The sequence below is a fragment of the Labeo rohita genome, chromosome 16, assembly GCF_022985175.1.
Source record: "Labeo rohita strain BAU-BD-2019 chromosome 16, IGBB_LRoh.1.0, whole genome shotgun sequence".
NCBI classification, from domain to species: Eukaryota; Metazoa; Chordata; class Actinopteri; order Cypriniformes; family Cyprinidae; genus Labeo; species Labeo rohita.
In genome coordinates, this window is record NC_066884.1 from 17,854,308 (window position 1) to 17,869,112 (window position 14,805).

The 14,805-nt window shown below is 36.8% G+C and overlaps 1 protein-coding gene across 1 annotated transcript; it reads left to right on the forward strand.

Annotated features, from left to right (window-relative positions):
- Positions 1-2,482: 2,482 nt before the first annotated feature.
- On the forward strand, positions 2,483-7,829 carry pdp1 (pyruvate dehydrogenase phosphatase catalytic subunit 1). The gene is made up of 2 exons (XM_051130974.1): positions 2,483-2,589; positions 4,960-7,829. Exon 2 carries the CDS (start codon positions 4,987-4,989, stop codon positions 6,532-6,534), a length of 1,548 nt encoding a protein of 515 aa, XP_050986931.1. The 5' UTR covers positions 2,483-2,589; positions 4,960-4,986; the 3' UTR covers positions 6,535-7,829.
- Positions 7,830-14,805: the final 6,976 nt, after the last annotated feature.

The following is a 14,805-nucleotide window of genomic DNA, read 5'->3' on the forward strand; positions in this document are numbered from 1 at the left end:
CTTTATCACATTCTGCTTTTCTTTTAGGTGTTCAAGTTTCTTGTAAGTTCTTCAAAGCTGTTTCAAGCTCTTCCTAGAACATAAGCGAAGTGGAAATTTGTCAAATTCCTGTTACTAGGAGATTTTAGAGTCTTTTGTTTGTGTGTAGTCATTGATATATGTGTCACCTGTGTATACATGATGTACATACACATCTTATTATATTCACTGCATACTGTTTCTAAAACATGTTAATGTTTATATGTTAATATGTTAATATGTTAATATGTTAATGTTAATAAAATATTATTGTAGAAAATGAAATTAATAATATACCTACCTTGTAAGCTGGAACAGCTTTGATGATGGGGCTGAATCTGTGATTGATGTGTTTTTCTGAATCTCTGTTTATCATCCAAGCAGAAGAGTTTGAGTTTCTCATTGTGGAGACTGCGGAAAACCTCAGACCCTGAAGCACTTTATACTGTAAATGACTCATTCTAATAATGTTGCGGTTGGTTCATATTCATAGTCTGGGAAAAAAGTATGTATTTTCACCCTACACTATATATACAGTTACAATTATATTAAATCAGTTAAATCTTCATATAAGATTTTGGCCATGTCGTCTTTATGGCCACTTTTAAGACATTGACTTGCACTACTCAAAGACTTCTTTCTTACCTAAGCCAGCCCTGAAGCACTTTCTGCTGTGAATGATTCACATAATTAACTTTTTTTATTAACAAATTACAAGGAGGTTCATCTCGAGGATCTTCTCCTGCAGACAGGGCATTTCTGAGTATTCCTGTTTTTCTAAAACCACTGAAGAAACTTTTTACTATACTGTGACTACTTGATGGAAGGAGGAACAGGAGTTTTAAAGACTTCAAAGCACACTGGACAATTAAGATCTTCTACAGCAGTGGTTCCCAACCACATTCCTGGAGCCCCCCTCCCAACACATTTTGCATCTCTCCTTTGTCTGACACACCCATTTCAGGTCTTGGAGTTCTACTAATGGGCTGATTATCTGAATAAGGTGTGTTTGATTAAGGAGACATAGAAAACATGCAGTGTTGGGGGGCCTCCAGAAACGTGGTTTGGAACCACCGTTCTACAGATACTTTTTTCACAGAAGCCATTACCAATATTCTAATAAACAAAAATAATCTTTATTCTTTTTCAAACCCTTCTTTGAGATGTTCTCCTCAGTTCTGCCTTGCTTGATTTGACATCTTAAGGGATGGACTCTTACAAACACTCTTTTTTATTTGTGCTTTTAAACCTCCTGAAAGGAAACTAAATACTTTGAGAAATAAAATCCAGCATTCTGAAATAAAGAAGCACTTCAGTGGTTAGGATTTAGGATTTCTGTGTGTGCAAGATAAGCTTCTCTTACTGTATTGTAAGAGAATAATCTCTTCACATAAAACAAAAACCAAAAAGTTAAACAAAGAAAAATAATTATTTCTGTATATTTTCTGTATCTGCCAAAGGTGACAAAATAATAGATTCATAAAGAAATATATAAAGAAATACTAACAATAAATAAATGAATTGAAAAAAAATTATCCACATATATTTTTATTTTTATTATTTATACATTTGTTTCTTTCCTTTTTTGTTTCTTTCCAATTTTATTTCAATTATCACATTTATATATTTATTTATTTTTCACACTTATTTGTTTTACTATTTCCTTGTCCATATGTTCACTGCATATGCTATTGTAAATCATAAACTGTATAAAATTTCGCTGCTGTTGTTGTTTTTTTCTGTAAAAACAATAAAGACAAGTTATAACAGGATGCTTGTATAATACTGGATTATTTCACATGCACACCCTTCCCTGTCAAATATGTAATCAGATCTGATCTATTGACGTTGCAGTTTGTTAATATTCATTTCTGGGAAAAAGAGTAATGTATACTGCATTTGCAGTTGCAATGATACTGTATTTGCACCCTACTGTACTTGCAGTACCAATAATATTCAATCAATTAGGCCATATTTTATTTGTCCACTTTTAAGCCATTCATTCATCGACTACTACTCAAAAGCTTCTTTCTAGCCTAAGCCAGAACTGCCTAAAATAAAATAAAGCCCACTTTTTACCATATGGACAAAGAAATGCAAATGAATACATGTAAAAAAATAAATGCATGCAAAAAAAGGAAATTATGCATAAATAAGGAAATATAAGTAGAAATATTCATTTATTTTTGTTTGTTTTTGTAGATGTATTTATGCATTTCTTTGTTGATTAATTTAGGCGTATATATATATATATATATATATATATATATATATATATATATATATATATATATATATATAATTGTATATTTAATTGCCTATGTATGTAATGTATTATTTTGGCTGCTATTCATATAGGCATTATTATATAATTATACATACCGGAAAAAGAAAGGTTAAGAAAAGCTACACCTCCGATGACGTAGAAGCTATGTAAGTGAACCAATCATCTTGTTCGGTGGGAGTGAACGCAAACTAGGCTTGCAGGATGTGGGCGGGGTGAGTGCATATGAACTAATGTAGCCAGATCAAACATCGACTAGAAACTTAGACACCTACTAATATCCTCAGGTAAGAATATTTCTCTTTTGTTAGGCTGTAATGACTTACGCATGCAGTTCCTACGACAATTGCGTGTAATGCTTTCCATACAGCGTATTTTAGATGCATTAGCGTTTGATATTTGCCTGCGGTATTCACGCAGTACAACAGCGGGTTTGCTATACAAACTGTGTGCTATCTGAAAATCTTTTTTTTTCTTTAAATACAGGGACATTCATCCGATTACGTCTCTCTGCGATGATTTCTACTAAATTATGTTGCCAAGCCCAAATGTAAACAATATGGCAACTTAGTAGCAAGTAACGTTATGTATGCTGGATGATGTGGACGGGGCGTAACATTACTGAGCCTTTTCCCTTGTTTTGCAACTGTCGTTTTATCATTAAGTTATACATTAAAACCATTCCAACATCTAATATATTGGTTATCTGGTATGGTTCAAGTAACCCGCCTGGTAGTATGTTAGCTCCTTGACTTGAACTGCATGTAACGACAGAGCAAGAGAAGCCGTGAGCTGTTTCAGTAGTATGGCACTTTCATTTTAACCCTTCTGTATCCATTCTAGCGGCAGTCTTAATATGCGAGTACTATGTTTGCAGAAGGTTGTTGTTGTTTTTTTCAAATGGCGTTTTCGAACGTTTCAATAACAAAAGTAAGATTCAAAGTAGTAGCGCGAAATTAAGAATGGGTTCAATAGGAACAGAATTGTTCACCTGTGTGAAGATCAGTTTCCATTAGATAAAACATACGTTATGTTATAACTTGTTAGTATTAAGTACTTTTGTTGTATTCATTTTTATTATGTAAAGAAAATAAGAACAGTGTTTTAGTGGTTAGACGTCTATAAGATGACAGTCAGCTAACAGCACTAAACACCTGCACCAAAATTTGGGTTGGGCAAAGAAAATCACTGACAGAAATTCTTTTAAAAGGGGACCAACTTGAAGGGCAGGGAATAGTTGCAATGAATGCACATTGGGTTGCAGCAATCTCGCTTTATGTAATGAGTAAATGTTGCAGGGGACAGTAATAGGCCAGTGGGACAGGCAGTGCCCAATGCCAAGAATGTGGCAGCATGGGGCTATATTAAGCCTTGGGACAATCTTCTATCCTGAATGGAATGGCTTGTCCATGCCTTGACTTCAGGCCCGGTTCGACGGGGTGCTAAGCACCCTCAAACGAAATCGATAGCACACCCAGTTAAAGCTGTAATAATGGCATTTCACTGCAGATTTGGCAAACTATCCAGTTTTGATTTGCGTGGATCAAAAAAGTTCATCAAAGTTGTCCTAAGACAAGAACAGGTATTGTTTTGGTTTAAGGACAACTTTTATGAAAGGTTTTGATCCACTTCAAATGTTGACAACTATATATATATATATTTTTTTTTTTTTTTGCAGAGTTGAGCAGTGTAGCCAATCACAAACTTATCTGTTGATTTCTTGAACACAACAGCCAATCAGAGGTTTAAGTTAGAATCCACCCACCACTCAATTCAGCAGAGTTTTTGTTTAGGTGTTGGGTCTAGCATGAATCATCTCTTTATAACAAAGTGTAGATGCAATGTATAGAAGAGATTCATTGTGTAGTGTAGAGAACTTCATTGATTATAATGTAACTTCATGAGATTGTGATGAACTATAATGAGTGACAGCTTTTTAGTGATAACAATGTACAGTACTAAAACCTTTAAATATATTAAGGTACTCTCACTAATTTAACAAGCACTCTTGGTGCCGGGCCTGCTTGACCTTAGTAGGGCCCTATGAAATCCATTTTATTTTTTAATTCAAAGTTTTGAATTAAATTAAATTTTATTAATCAAAAAGCATGTCTACTTAATTAAAGTGTCACATGCTCTTCAGTACGAATAGTAAACAAAGCTGTGCATCTGCGTCATTCATTCACACAGAGACACACAGAATTCATATTTAAAAAGTCATTTTGTGGCTTAATATTTACAAATATTAGTCCATATCACAATTTGATAATTTAAGAGTAATGACCTACTTTTGATTAATTCATCCAAACTTTGACAAATCCTGTGTCATTCCACGTTAAACTGTAAATTCAGTTTTTTTGTTGTTGTTTTTTTGACTGGATTCCATGATTCCATCTGTGTTTTCCGCATCGCGGAAATCATAGGGCCCCACCTTTGCCTTGGCTTAGTCAATGAGAGTGATCTTCTGACGATTTAAAATGTATAAACAGTCACAGTCATGTGAAGGTATTTTTACTTCAAGACTCGAGAACTTGATAATCATGTTGTCAAGCCTGTTTCAATTCAAACCTGACTACTGTTTTACTCGTATAGCTCTAGACAAGTGTGAAATATGAGTTTTGTTTAGCTTTTCTAATTGAGCTATGGTGTCCCTGCAGGTCCTTCGAGGGTAAGGTCAAATTATCATGGGTGCTACCTCCCAGGTGTTCAGGGTCATCCATGGCAGGAGCTTTGGTCGGATGCTGGTGCCAGCCATAACATGCCAAAACTGCAGCCGGTCTCCTCATCCATGCGTCAATGCGACTCAGCCACGCAGCTTTGAACAAAGATGGCGAGGATACAGGACCTCACCCACATGGCACACCTACTACTTGACCCCACCTCAGGTTAACAGCATTCTGAAAGCTAATGAGTACAGCTTCAAAGTTCCTGAGTTTGATGGCAAGAACCTCAGTTCAGTCATGGGCTTTGACAGCAACCAACTACCAGCAAATGCACCCATTGAGGATCGCCGAAGTGCAGCGACGTGCTTGCAGACCCGCGGAATGCTTTACGGTGTATTTGATGGCCACGCGGGCTGCGCTTGTGCTCAGGCACTTAGCGAGCGCCTCTTCTATTACATAGCCATTTCATTACTGCCACACGAGACATTAATGGAGCTGGAGAACGCGATAGAGAGCGGACGAGCTCTTCACCCGATTCTGCAGTGGCACAAGCATCCCAACGACTACTTCAGCAAGGAAGCTTCACGCCTCTACTTCTCCAGCTTGCGCACGTACTGGCAGGAACTGCTAGACCTGAGTGTTCCTGGGGAGCAGCCGGAAGTTGCTGAAGCTCTTGTGAGTGCCTTTAAAAGGTTGGACAATGACATATCCCTTGAGGCGCAGGTTGGTGACCCAAATGCGTTCTTGCACTACTGGGTGCTTCGTGTTGCATTCTCAGGCGCTACTGCATGTGTTGCACACATTGATGGGAACGAGCTGCACGTTGCCAACACTGGAGATGGCCGTGCAGTCCTAGGTGTACAAGAACCTGATGGCTCTTTTTCTGCCGTTACGCTCACCAACGACCACAGTGCACAGAATGAATCTGAGGTGAAGCGCGTACGCTCTGAGCACCCGCACTCTGAGGCCAAGACTGTGGTGAAGCAGGATCGCCTGTTGGGGTTACTCATGCCATTTCGCGCCTTCGGAGATGTTAAATTCAAGTGGAGCATTGATCTGCAGCGTCGTGTTCTTGAGTCCGGACCGGACCAGCTCCATGAGAATGAGCACGCCAAGTTCATCCCACCCAACTACCACACACCACCCTACCTTACTGCGGAACCAGAGGTGACGCGACACCGCCTTCGTCCACAGGATCGTTTTCTGGTTCTAGGCTCGGATGGGCTTTGGGAAACGCTACACAGGCAGGAGGTGGTGAGGATTGTGGGTGAATATCTCACTGGAGTGCACCAGCAGCAGCCAGTCAGTGTTGGCGGCTATAAGGTGACCTTGGGTCAGATGCAGGGATTGTTGCAGGAGAGGAAGGCTCGCATCTCCTCCACCTTTGAGGACCAGAATGCGGCTACGCATCTGATTCGGCATGCGGTGGGGAGTAACGAGTTTGGAATGGTGGACCATGAGAGGTTGTCAAAGATGTTAAGCTTGCCAGAGGAATTAGCCCGCATGTATAGGGATGATATCACAATCATTATAGTGCAGTTTAACCCACACGTCATTGGTGGACAGTAGAAGACTCTTTCTTCCTCATGTTCTGTTACATACATAATCAATTCTAAACCTACGCACAATCTCATCACTTCATTATCAGTAATATCAGCACAGCACAATGTTACCTATACCAGTGGGGAATGTATTACTGTGAGTGTATTTTTATGTTCACATATTCATGGCAGCTGCCTTTGAAAGGAATTTTAATGTTCAGTAGGTGAGTGAAGGTTATATGTGGAAAAAATGCTGAGCTCACTGCAGACCTACTATCACAGTTAAACTGTCAAAATGCAACACAAAACCATAAATCAAGACTGGAAAGTTAATAATGTAGGTTTAGCAGATTTTGCACTGAGGAGAGACTTTATATAGTAGTTGTATTGTGCCAAAATTTGCTTTTATGTGGTATGCTTTTAATTTGTGAATGAATGGAAAAGGAAAGTAAAACAAAGGTCATTTAAAATGGCAAGTGAGAACAGAAAGCAAAACCGGTCCGGATATGTACTTTTTAAGTTGGAGAGCTCTGTAACTGAGATATGTTAAATAAGAAGTTAGCTTAAAGGGACAGTATGCCCAAAAATAAAATTCTGTCATCGGCTCACCCTCATGTAATTTCAAACCTGTATGACTTTTTGTGTTCAAAAACTAGACATTTTTAAAATGTCCCTGTGAGTGAAAGTCAGTGGGGCCCAGTCTTGTTTTGGACTAGGGCTGTCAAACGATTAATCACGATTAATCGCATAGACAATAAAAGTTTGTCTTTACATAAAGTATGTGTACTGTGTGTATTTATTATGTATATATAAATACACACAGATGCATGTGTATACATTTCAGAAATTTTTTTTATTTTAATTTAAGTAAGACAGATTTTCATTTTGCATGCGATTAATCGGTTTGAAATTCTTGTCAGAAATTTTCACGTTAAAATAAATACAACCTCACGTTGTCAATCGCTTTTACACGCTGCAATTTAAAACCTTCCCCATCATTAAAAAAAAATCAGGTTCAATTTTCTGCATTTTTCGCATCTGAAATACACATACAAAAATTTCTGACTCAGTGTGCAAAGACCTTAACTGTTTTTGTCCAAGAAAGCCAGTGGGGTCCAAAATATGGAGCTTTACTCATAATGCCTTTTTGTGCCCTACAGGTTTAGAATGACATAAGGGTAAGTAAATGATAACAGAATGTTCATTTTTGAGTTAACTAGCCCTTGTTGTTTTATTTAGGTTCAAATGAACCAAATTATTTGCTAATGCCACTAATCAGCCAGGGACATGAATACAGCAGTGAATTGTTTTTTTTTTTCAAAATTTCATTTTCTTACAAAGTATTTTATTTTAGTACCATTTGTATTCTGTCTTTATTCAACTGATAAGTTCTTTTTGTATTGCATGCCTTTAGTACATACAGTTTTTCATAAAGCATGTCTTGGAGTTCAAGGGTCATCAAAACATGGTTTGCTCAACCAAATTATCACATTACTGTAAAAGTCCTGATAAAGGGGTTTGCTTTATTTTTTACCTGTACATGGAATGAGAAGTTGGCCGTTTGATGGTTTGCACAGTAAGGTGCAAACAAAAGTTTTTTAATTGGCACTTTAATGTGAAAAATGTAATTAAAGATAACTACTGCACACAGTATTCTCTGTTACTTTCAGATCTTTCTTACCTCCGTCCCTTCTGAGGGTGATGTTATATTTATAACATTGCTGGTCATTGCTGAAATTCCTGTTTGGTTTCTGGGTGTGTGCTGAACGTCTCTGAAAGGTGAAGGAGAGATATTTAGGGAAACAGAGGTTTATGACACAACAAACCAGATATGCTCACACTTCTTATAAGATGCAAACACACCTGTATGATTACACTGGGAAAATGTGAACCTGAAGGATTTGCCCTGTAAATTGTTTCCAAAGTAATTAATTTGGTTTTAAAAAGTTGTTTTTTCAGGTGTCACTGCATTTTTCAAGTGATTAATGGCCACAGGGTAGAGATTAGAATTTGAGTTCAATGTCATTTTTTTTGGTCCGAGGGTTATTGAACAAGGTTAAAACCATAACTCTGTGATTGTACTTTCTTGCCTGTTTTCAGTCAGTTGCACAAGAACACAGCTGATTGCCACATGAAATGTTTGTCAAATGATAGTCAATCAGCAAACAGTGTTATTACAGTAATACTGTAATTAAGTTATAGGCTTGCTGAAGTGTAAATAGAGACTGCTTTATATTGGAGAAGCAATTGCTTTATACTTGAAGTAAATGTATGCTGCAGCTTAAGTTTGAAATGTTTAGTATATTTAACAATATTCTGCAGCATGTCACAAGTGTATTTAACAATATTATGTGCTGGTGCATGGGCATGGCTTGTGCAAGTACTCTTGCCTTTTGTATTTCAGATGTTTTAATAAAAATATAATCAAATAAATATTGTCCAATTGTTGTGATTTGTTGAAGTGAATGCATGAGTAGAGGTTTCAGTTTTTAAACTCAGCAATCCAGATCAAGGTGACTTTTGTTGCCAGAAGCTGCATTTAATTCTAGGAATGCACATTTATTTAGTAGGAATCGCTTAACTTCATGTGTGTTTGGAATGTTGCCCAAACAGGGCACTTGGATCTGAGACAGGGGTCAAATCATGGTGTCAGATCACAATTTCTGATTTGGCAGACTCTAAGTAGGTCAGCCTATCCTAAGGCTCTGACATGACATGGCAGTTCTGAAACTTTAAATGTCAAGAGTTCAGAGGGTTCAGGACATGCATCTGCAGTTTCTCAGTAAAGGTTTTTAAGTTATGTAGCCTGTGGGCCTAACGTACAAGGTTGTTCGTTATTCTGACAATACCATTTAAACGTTTGAGGTCTGGGTGGCTTTTAAATGTTTTTGAAAGAAGTCTCTTATGTAGGGGTTTCCTACCCCATCTCTTTATTCACCAAGAGGTCTTTGGCCCAAAAAACAGTAATCATTCTTACTGACAGATTATTTGACATTCACAAAACTAATAAAGATATCCAAAACGTTTGCAGACATAGCCTTCATTCTCGTAACATTAGAACTCTAGGGAATATATTCAGTACAAAAGAAGAAAATTAAACGAGGTTTTAATCGTGATATTAGCAAACCATCAAATTTTCCACCTGAGGGCGCCAACCGTCAACAAACGCAAATGGCTGGTACTCCTCAGAAACCGGTTTCAAAACCACTCGAAATTTACACATGAAATACACTACAGCTTAAAAGACAATCCGTAATAAACTTTATATCTGTAATATAATACATGTGGTATATTCTGCCTGAGGTATACATTAACTATCTGTACATACTTTGAGGCGACTGAGATTGATCTACGTGGACCGTTGACCGATTGACGTTAAATGACGTTGACGCAAATCAAGCAAGTCTTGCTTATTTTGCTGTATAAATATTTGTCTTACCTGCGGCGAAACAACCTGGAAACTAGAACCTAGACTTTGCGCAAACTCCAATATGCCATGAAAGTTTAAGTCTGGGTTACATGCATGCCCTTCCCTATAAACTTTAAGGCTGTTCAAAGACCCTGGGTGTTATTTAATTGTTTTGTGTTCAAATAAGCAGAGCTGTAATAGCAGATTACCATATAATTATATTATTTAATATTTAGTCTTTGTTTTTTTTTTACAGGACATTGGCCAGATTGGACTGAGAGTGATTTTACTGTAAGTGTGATGATTCATTCCCACACCAGACATCCTCCTCCACTCAACAGCCAGAAGAACTCATCAAACCCACTGACTCATTCTGTCAATCAGAACTGGTCATTTAGATTGGACATTTGGCTATTTAAATGCACTGGTATTTAAATATGATAAACTTTTGACATTGCAGCTGTTATGAAACACACCTACACACAGATTCACATCATACATTAGCTGAATCCATTTGAACTGGATAATAAACACCAGATAGCTGAGTGCAGATTTGTTTGCAGTTCATTACAGATAATTTTAGGTATTAGTTCACCCATACATTTAAATGTGTCCACCCTCAGGCCATACAAGATGTAGATGTGTTTTTCTTCATCAAAACAAATTTAGAGAAATTCACAAGCTTCCGCTTTTTGATAACTTACTTGTGTATTATTGTTTGGTTTTTATCAGTTGTTTAAACTCTAATCCTGAGAGAAAAAGATCCACTGGTAAACAAGTGATGTGACTGGCTGTAGTGTTCAGGTACTTACTTTTCTACATTAACTAGTTTCCTGTTGTTAACAGTTAGATGGAGTAGACTATTGAGAGGAAAGAGACTAAACAATTATCAATTGCATTTCTTCATCATTCACATGCATTATGCATCCATTATAGTGTAAGAGGACAGTTGAGTGTAAAAGTATACAGTAAAGGTAAAATTTGAGCTCATATGGTGTATATGGTGATACCATATAAATGCACAGTGTGGTCAAAGTTCAAAAGTGCTTCAGCCATTAAGGAAATCTCATAATTAGTAAACTACACATTTAACTGATAATAATTATCAGTTAATTATCATCCATGTGCTTATCATTCATAACCCTCCAGAATTCTCTATTATTAATTTAAGATTTAGGATGTGTGGTTAAACTGATACAGCTGTTGGCATGTGGTGATCTAGTTTTTATATTATGAATGTTATCTCTACAAGTGTTACAAAACAGATGTAAGTGTTAGAGAGGACTTAGCAACTGTACATATTGCAAATGTTATCTTTATAACACATAGATGAAACAAAAATGACCTTCGGTAGATATAATAAGCCTGACAAGGTAGTTTGGTTGTATTTTGATTTGTTGCTTTATCATTACAGGAGTTAAAAGTGAAACTTTATCAAAAGAAATAAATGTAGCTCATAAATTTTGCTTTTTACACATTGGTAACAATTTGTTTACCTTTTCTACTGTGTAAATTATACAAGGTTTTTCTGTGCAATAAATAAATAAAGTCTTGTGATTAAAACATGACTTTGTTCACATTCTCAGTGTTGTTTTCTTATTTGATTAGTGACATTAAATAATAAATATTCTTTATTCTGCATCATTTTTTAGCTGTCTGGGAGCAGACAACAATTTGATATCTCTTGTTATTAGTATTAATTCAATAAATACCTTTTATGTAATGAATCTTATATATTCCATTTTACATCATATTTGTTATTTGTTTTAGATTGTTAAACTTTCACTAATTTCCATGTTTAAATTATATGTCAGACCCCATTGGAATGACTACATATGGATACTACTGTCTTAATATTCACTTTTAGAAATCTGATGCCTGTTCAAAAAGGCAGCACTCTTGTTTTCATCAGTTTCTATTTAGACCTGCCAGATGTTTCTCTTGCAGAGGCAAATATTTCATATTCTGGGGCCTATATTTAATTTGATACCTTCATTAACTGGAGTGCTCATAGAAGGTTGTATTGTTCCAAGCAGATGAAGAACGTGTGTACATGTGCTCGCATTGCACATTGAGCGCTGTGTAAGCCTCTGGATGAACATGTGCAGATGTGGTGATCTGTATTCCTGGTGTGTTAGATGGACGAGTCAGTTGACACTGTTATGATTTTCATGTATTCTGGCTCTACATCTCATAACAGTTTGTTTGGCCTATGTTTTGGCAAAGGATCTAAACTGCCTAAAAGACGCCTGTTTGTGGTATAAGAATGGGAATCAGCTCCCATGTTCCCGTTTCTATGATTTCGGCTGTTACCATGACAACACGTTGTGTGGGAGAGACAGAGTCAGAGGTGATCAGATGGCTAGGCAAAAAAACCCGGGAGAACTACACAGACATCTAACTACCACTCACTCCTTCATCCATCCGTCCATATTTCAGTCACGGGCAAGGTGAAGAGAGAAAAGCGATGCTCATCTGTCAATCCATCTGATCATCCTTTTCTGGCAGTGAAGGTATAAAGATCTTCTGAGTCTAGTCTAAAGACAACAGCAAACCAAGTGCTGTAAAGATAAAAGAGGAAGTAAAGTTATTAGTCCAAGTTGAATTGTGCTGTTATTGTAAATTTAATGAACTGAATTTCACTGTCACTCACCTTTAATCATTTAAGGAGAAGTTCCCTTCCAGAATGAGAATTTCCTGATAATTTACTCACCCCTATGTCATTCAACATGTTCATGTGTTTCTTCCTTCAGTTGAAGGGAAATTAAGGTTTTTGAGAAAAAAAACTTTCAGGAATTTTCTCCAAATAATGGACTTCAAAGGGAGCCAATGAGTTGAAGGTCCAAACTGCAGTTTCAGTGCAGTTTCAAAGGGCTTTAGCAAAACAATTGCTCATTTTCTTAAAAAAACTAAAATGTAGATACTATTTAACCACAAATGCTTGTCTTTATGCATTGTGTAATCACATTGGAAAAGTCACGTGCAGTTAGTTCTTCATCTGTGTACTTCAGTTAAAGGTAGGGTTGGGTGTACAAATCATCTGACGTTGTTTCACCTTTTTTTGTAAAAGGACGTTTGACTTTCTTTGCGCATTTGCTTTGTACACACTGGGTCGGAACCGCCTCGTACCTCATACATGTGATTACAAAATGCATGAGGTCGAGCTAGTGCAAGATGAGCATTTGTGGTTAAAAGGTGTATAAATTTGTATTTTTCATAGAAAATGACGATTGTTTAGTTAGATATGACCCTTATTACTTGGCTGGGATCGTGTAGAGCCCTTTGAAGCTGCACTGAAACTGCAATAGAAAGTTTGCACTATTGTCACAATTTGGTCAGTTACCCGGATGCGCAGCCATATTGGCGATACCCGGATGTAAACAACAGCAAGGACTGCAGATTAATGTACTACTGAATGCATTGTCCTGCTAATTTATGCTGTCTAAACCATGGAAAAAACACATGGAAGCTGCTAAATCACATAGAGAAGGATTTAAGAGAAAGACGTAAGGAGGAAAGGGCACAATATTTTGACCAACTAAAGTTAATAGGTGGTAGAGATACGTACGAGCAGTATTAATTAAAATATTAGCCTAATATTTTACATATCTGGAAATGATAAGAACAAATTCTACATTCTATAGTACTCCAATGTTTTCCCCAGTCTGACCAGTTAGTAAATTACAGCCCAAAACATGACAATAATTGACTATTTCCAGCAGCAATAATCAACAAATATGCAAGTTTCGTTTGGCTCCGTGGCATTGTTTACGTTTAGTGCCGTCAATATGGCCGATTGATGACGTGTTGTGAAAACAACCTTTTAAACCTTCAACCCATTGGCCACCATTTAAGTCCACTATCCACCTTATTTTTCAAGGAGGAAGTAAGCTGTTTTCTGGTAATGTGTTGGACTTCCTGTTCATAATCTGCCATAGAGAAATAAAAAGAAGAATATGGACGTGTCGTAAGCAGCAACACAGTTCGCACTACAAACTACTGTGTTCATAAATAAGATAATATATTAAAATAATATGGTAAGACATAACAATTTGCAATATCAAGTAGCAAAACGAGCTGTTTTGTACAAATAAACAAAGCTGGACGCGGATGAGACCGGAAGCCAGACACATTAAATTTACAAACGGCCTCTCCCACTCTTACAGCAAAAATAAGGTGGATATGGAGAAAAGTCCTAGAATGTTTTCTTCAGAAACCTTAATTTCTTTTCGACTGAAGAAAGAAAGACATGAACATCTTGGATAAATTATCAGGAAATTTTCATTCTGGAAGTGAACTTCTCCTTTAAGTATTCATAATTACACATATTTTTCTTAACTGCTGGCAAATACCGTTATTTTACAAACAAAACCCGTAACCTATGTGTCTGTAATACCTGGACACGTGCTTATGGATGAAGCGCTAAATTATTAGATTTTTTTTTGGCTTGCTGAAGATAAAATACACTTTGTATTGAGTCCTAACGCTTAAAAATAATCTATTTTAAATTTCAATAACGCTGTGTTTTCTCAGTTGATCATGTAAACACACAACTCTACACTCTCAACTGTCACACTTGTAATCAGGGTGCGAGAGTAGCACTGTGTGTGTCTGAGTCCAAAAATGGACATAGAACCCCCATCGGATGAGATCTGGCTAATATCAGACATAAGATATAACCATGTTTTTTACTATTACCCCGTGACGTGCTTCACAGACACCCCTACTGAAACTTAGTCAGTGCACTCTGCTCTTGTTTTTGTGTGTTTATTATGAAACGTTGCTTGGAGACTGATGAATATGAAAGCGATAGATCAGCATGAAGAGATACAGACTAGTGATACAGACTGAGAATTTATGAGAGTGAGTTTTAGGCACCTCTAGTTTGTT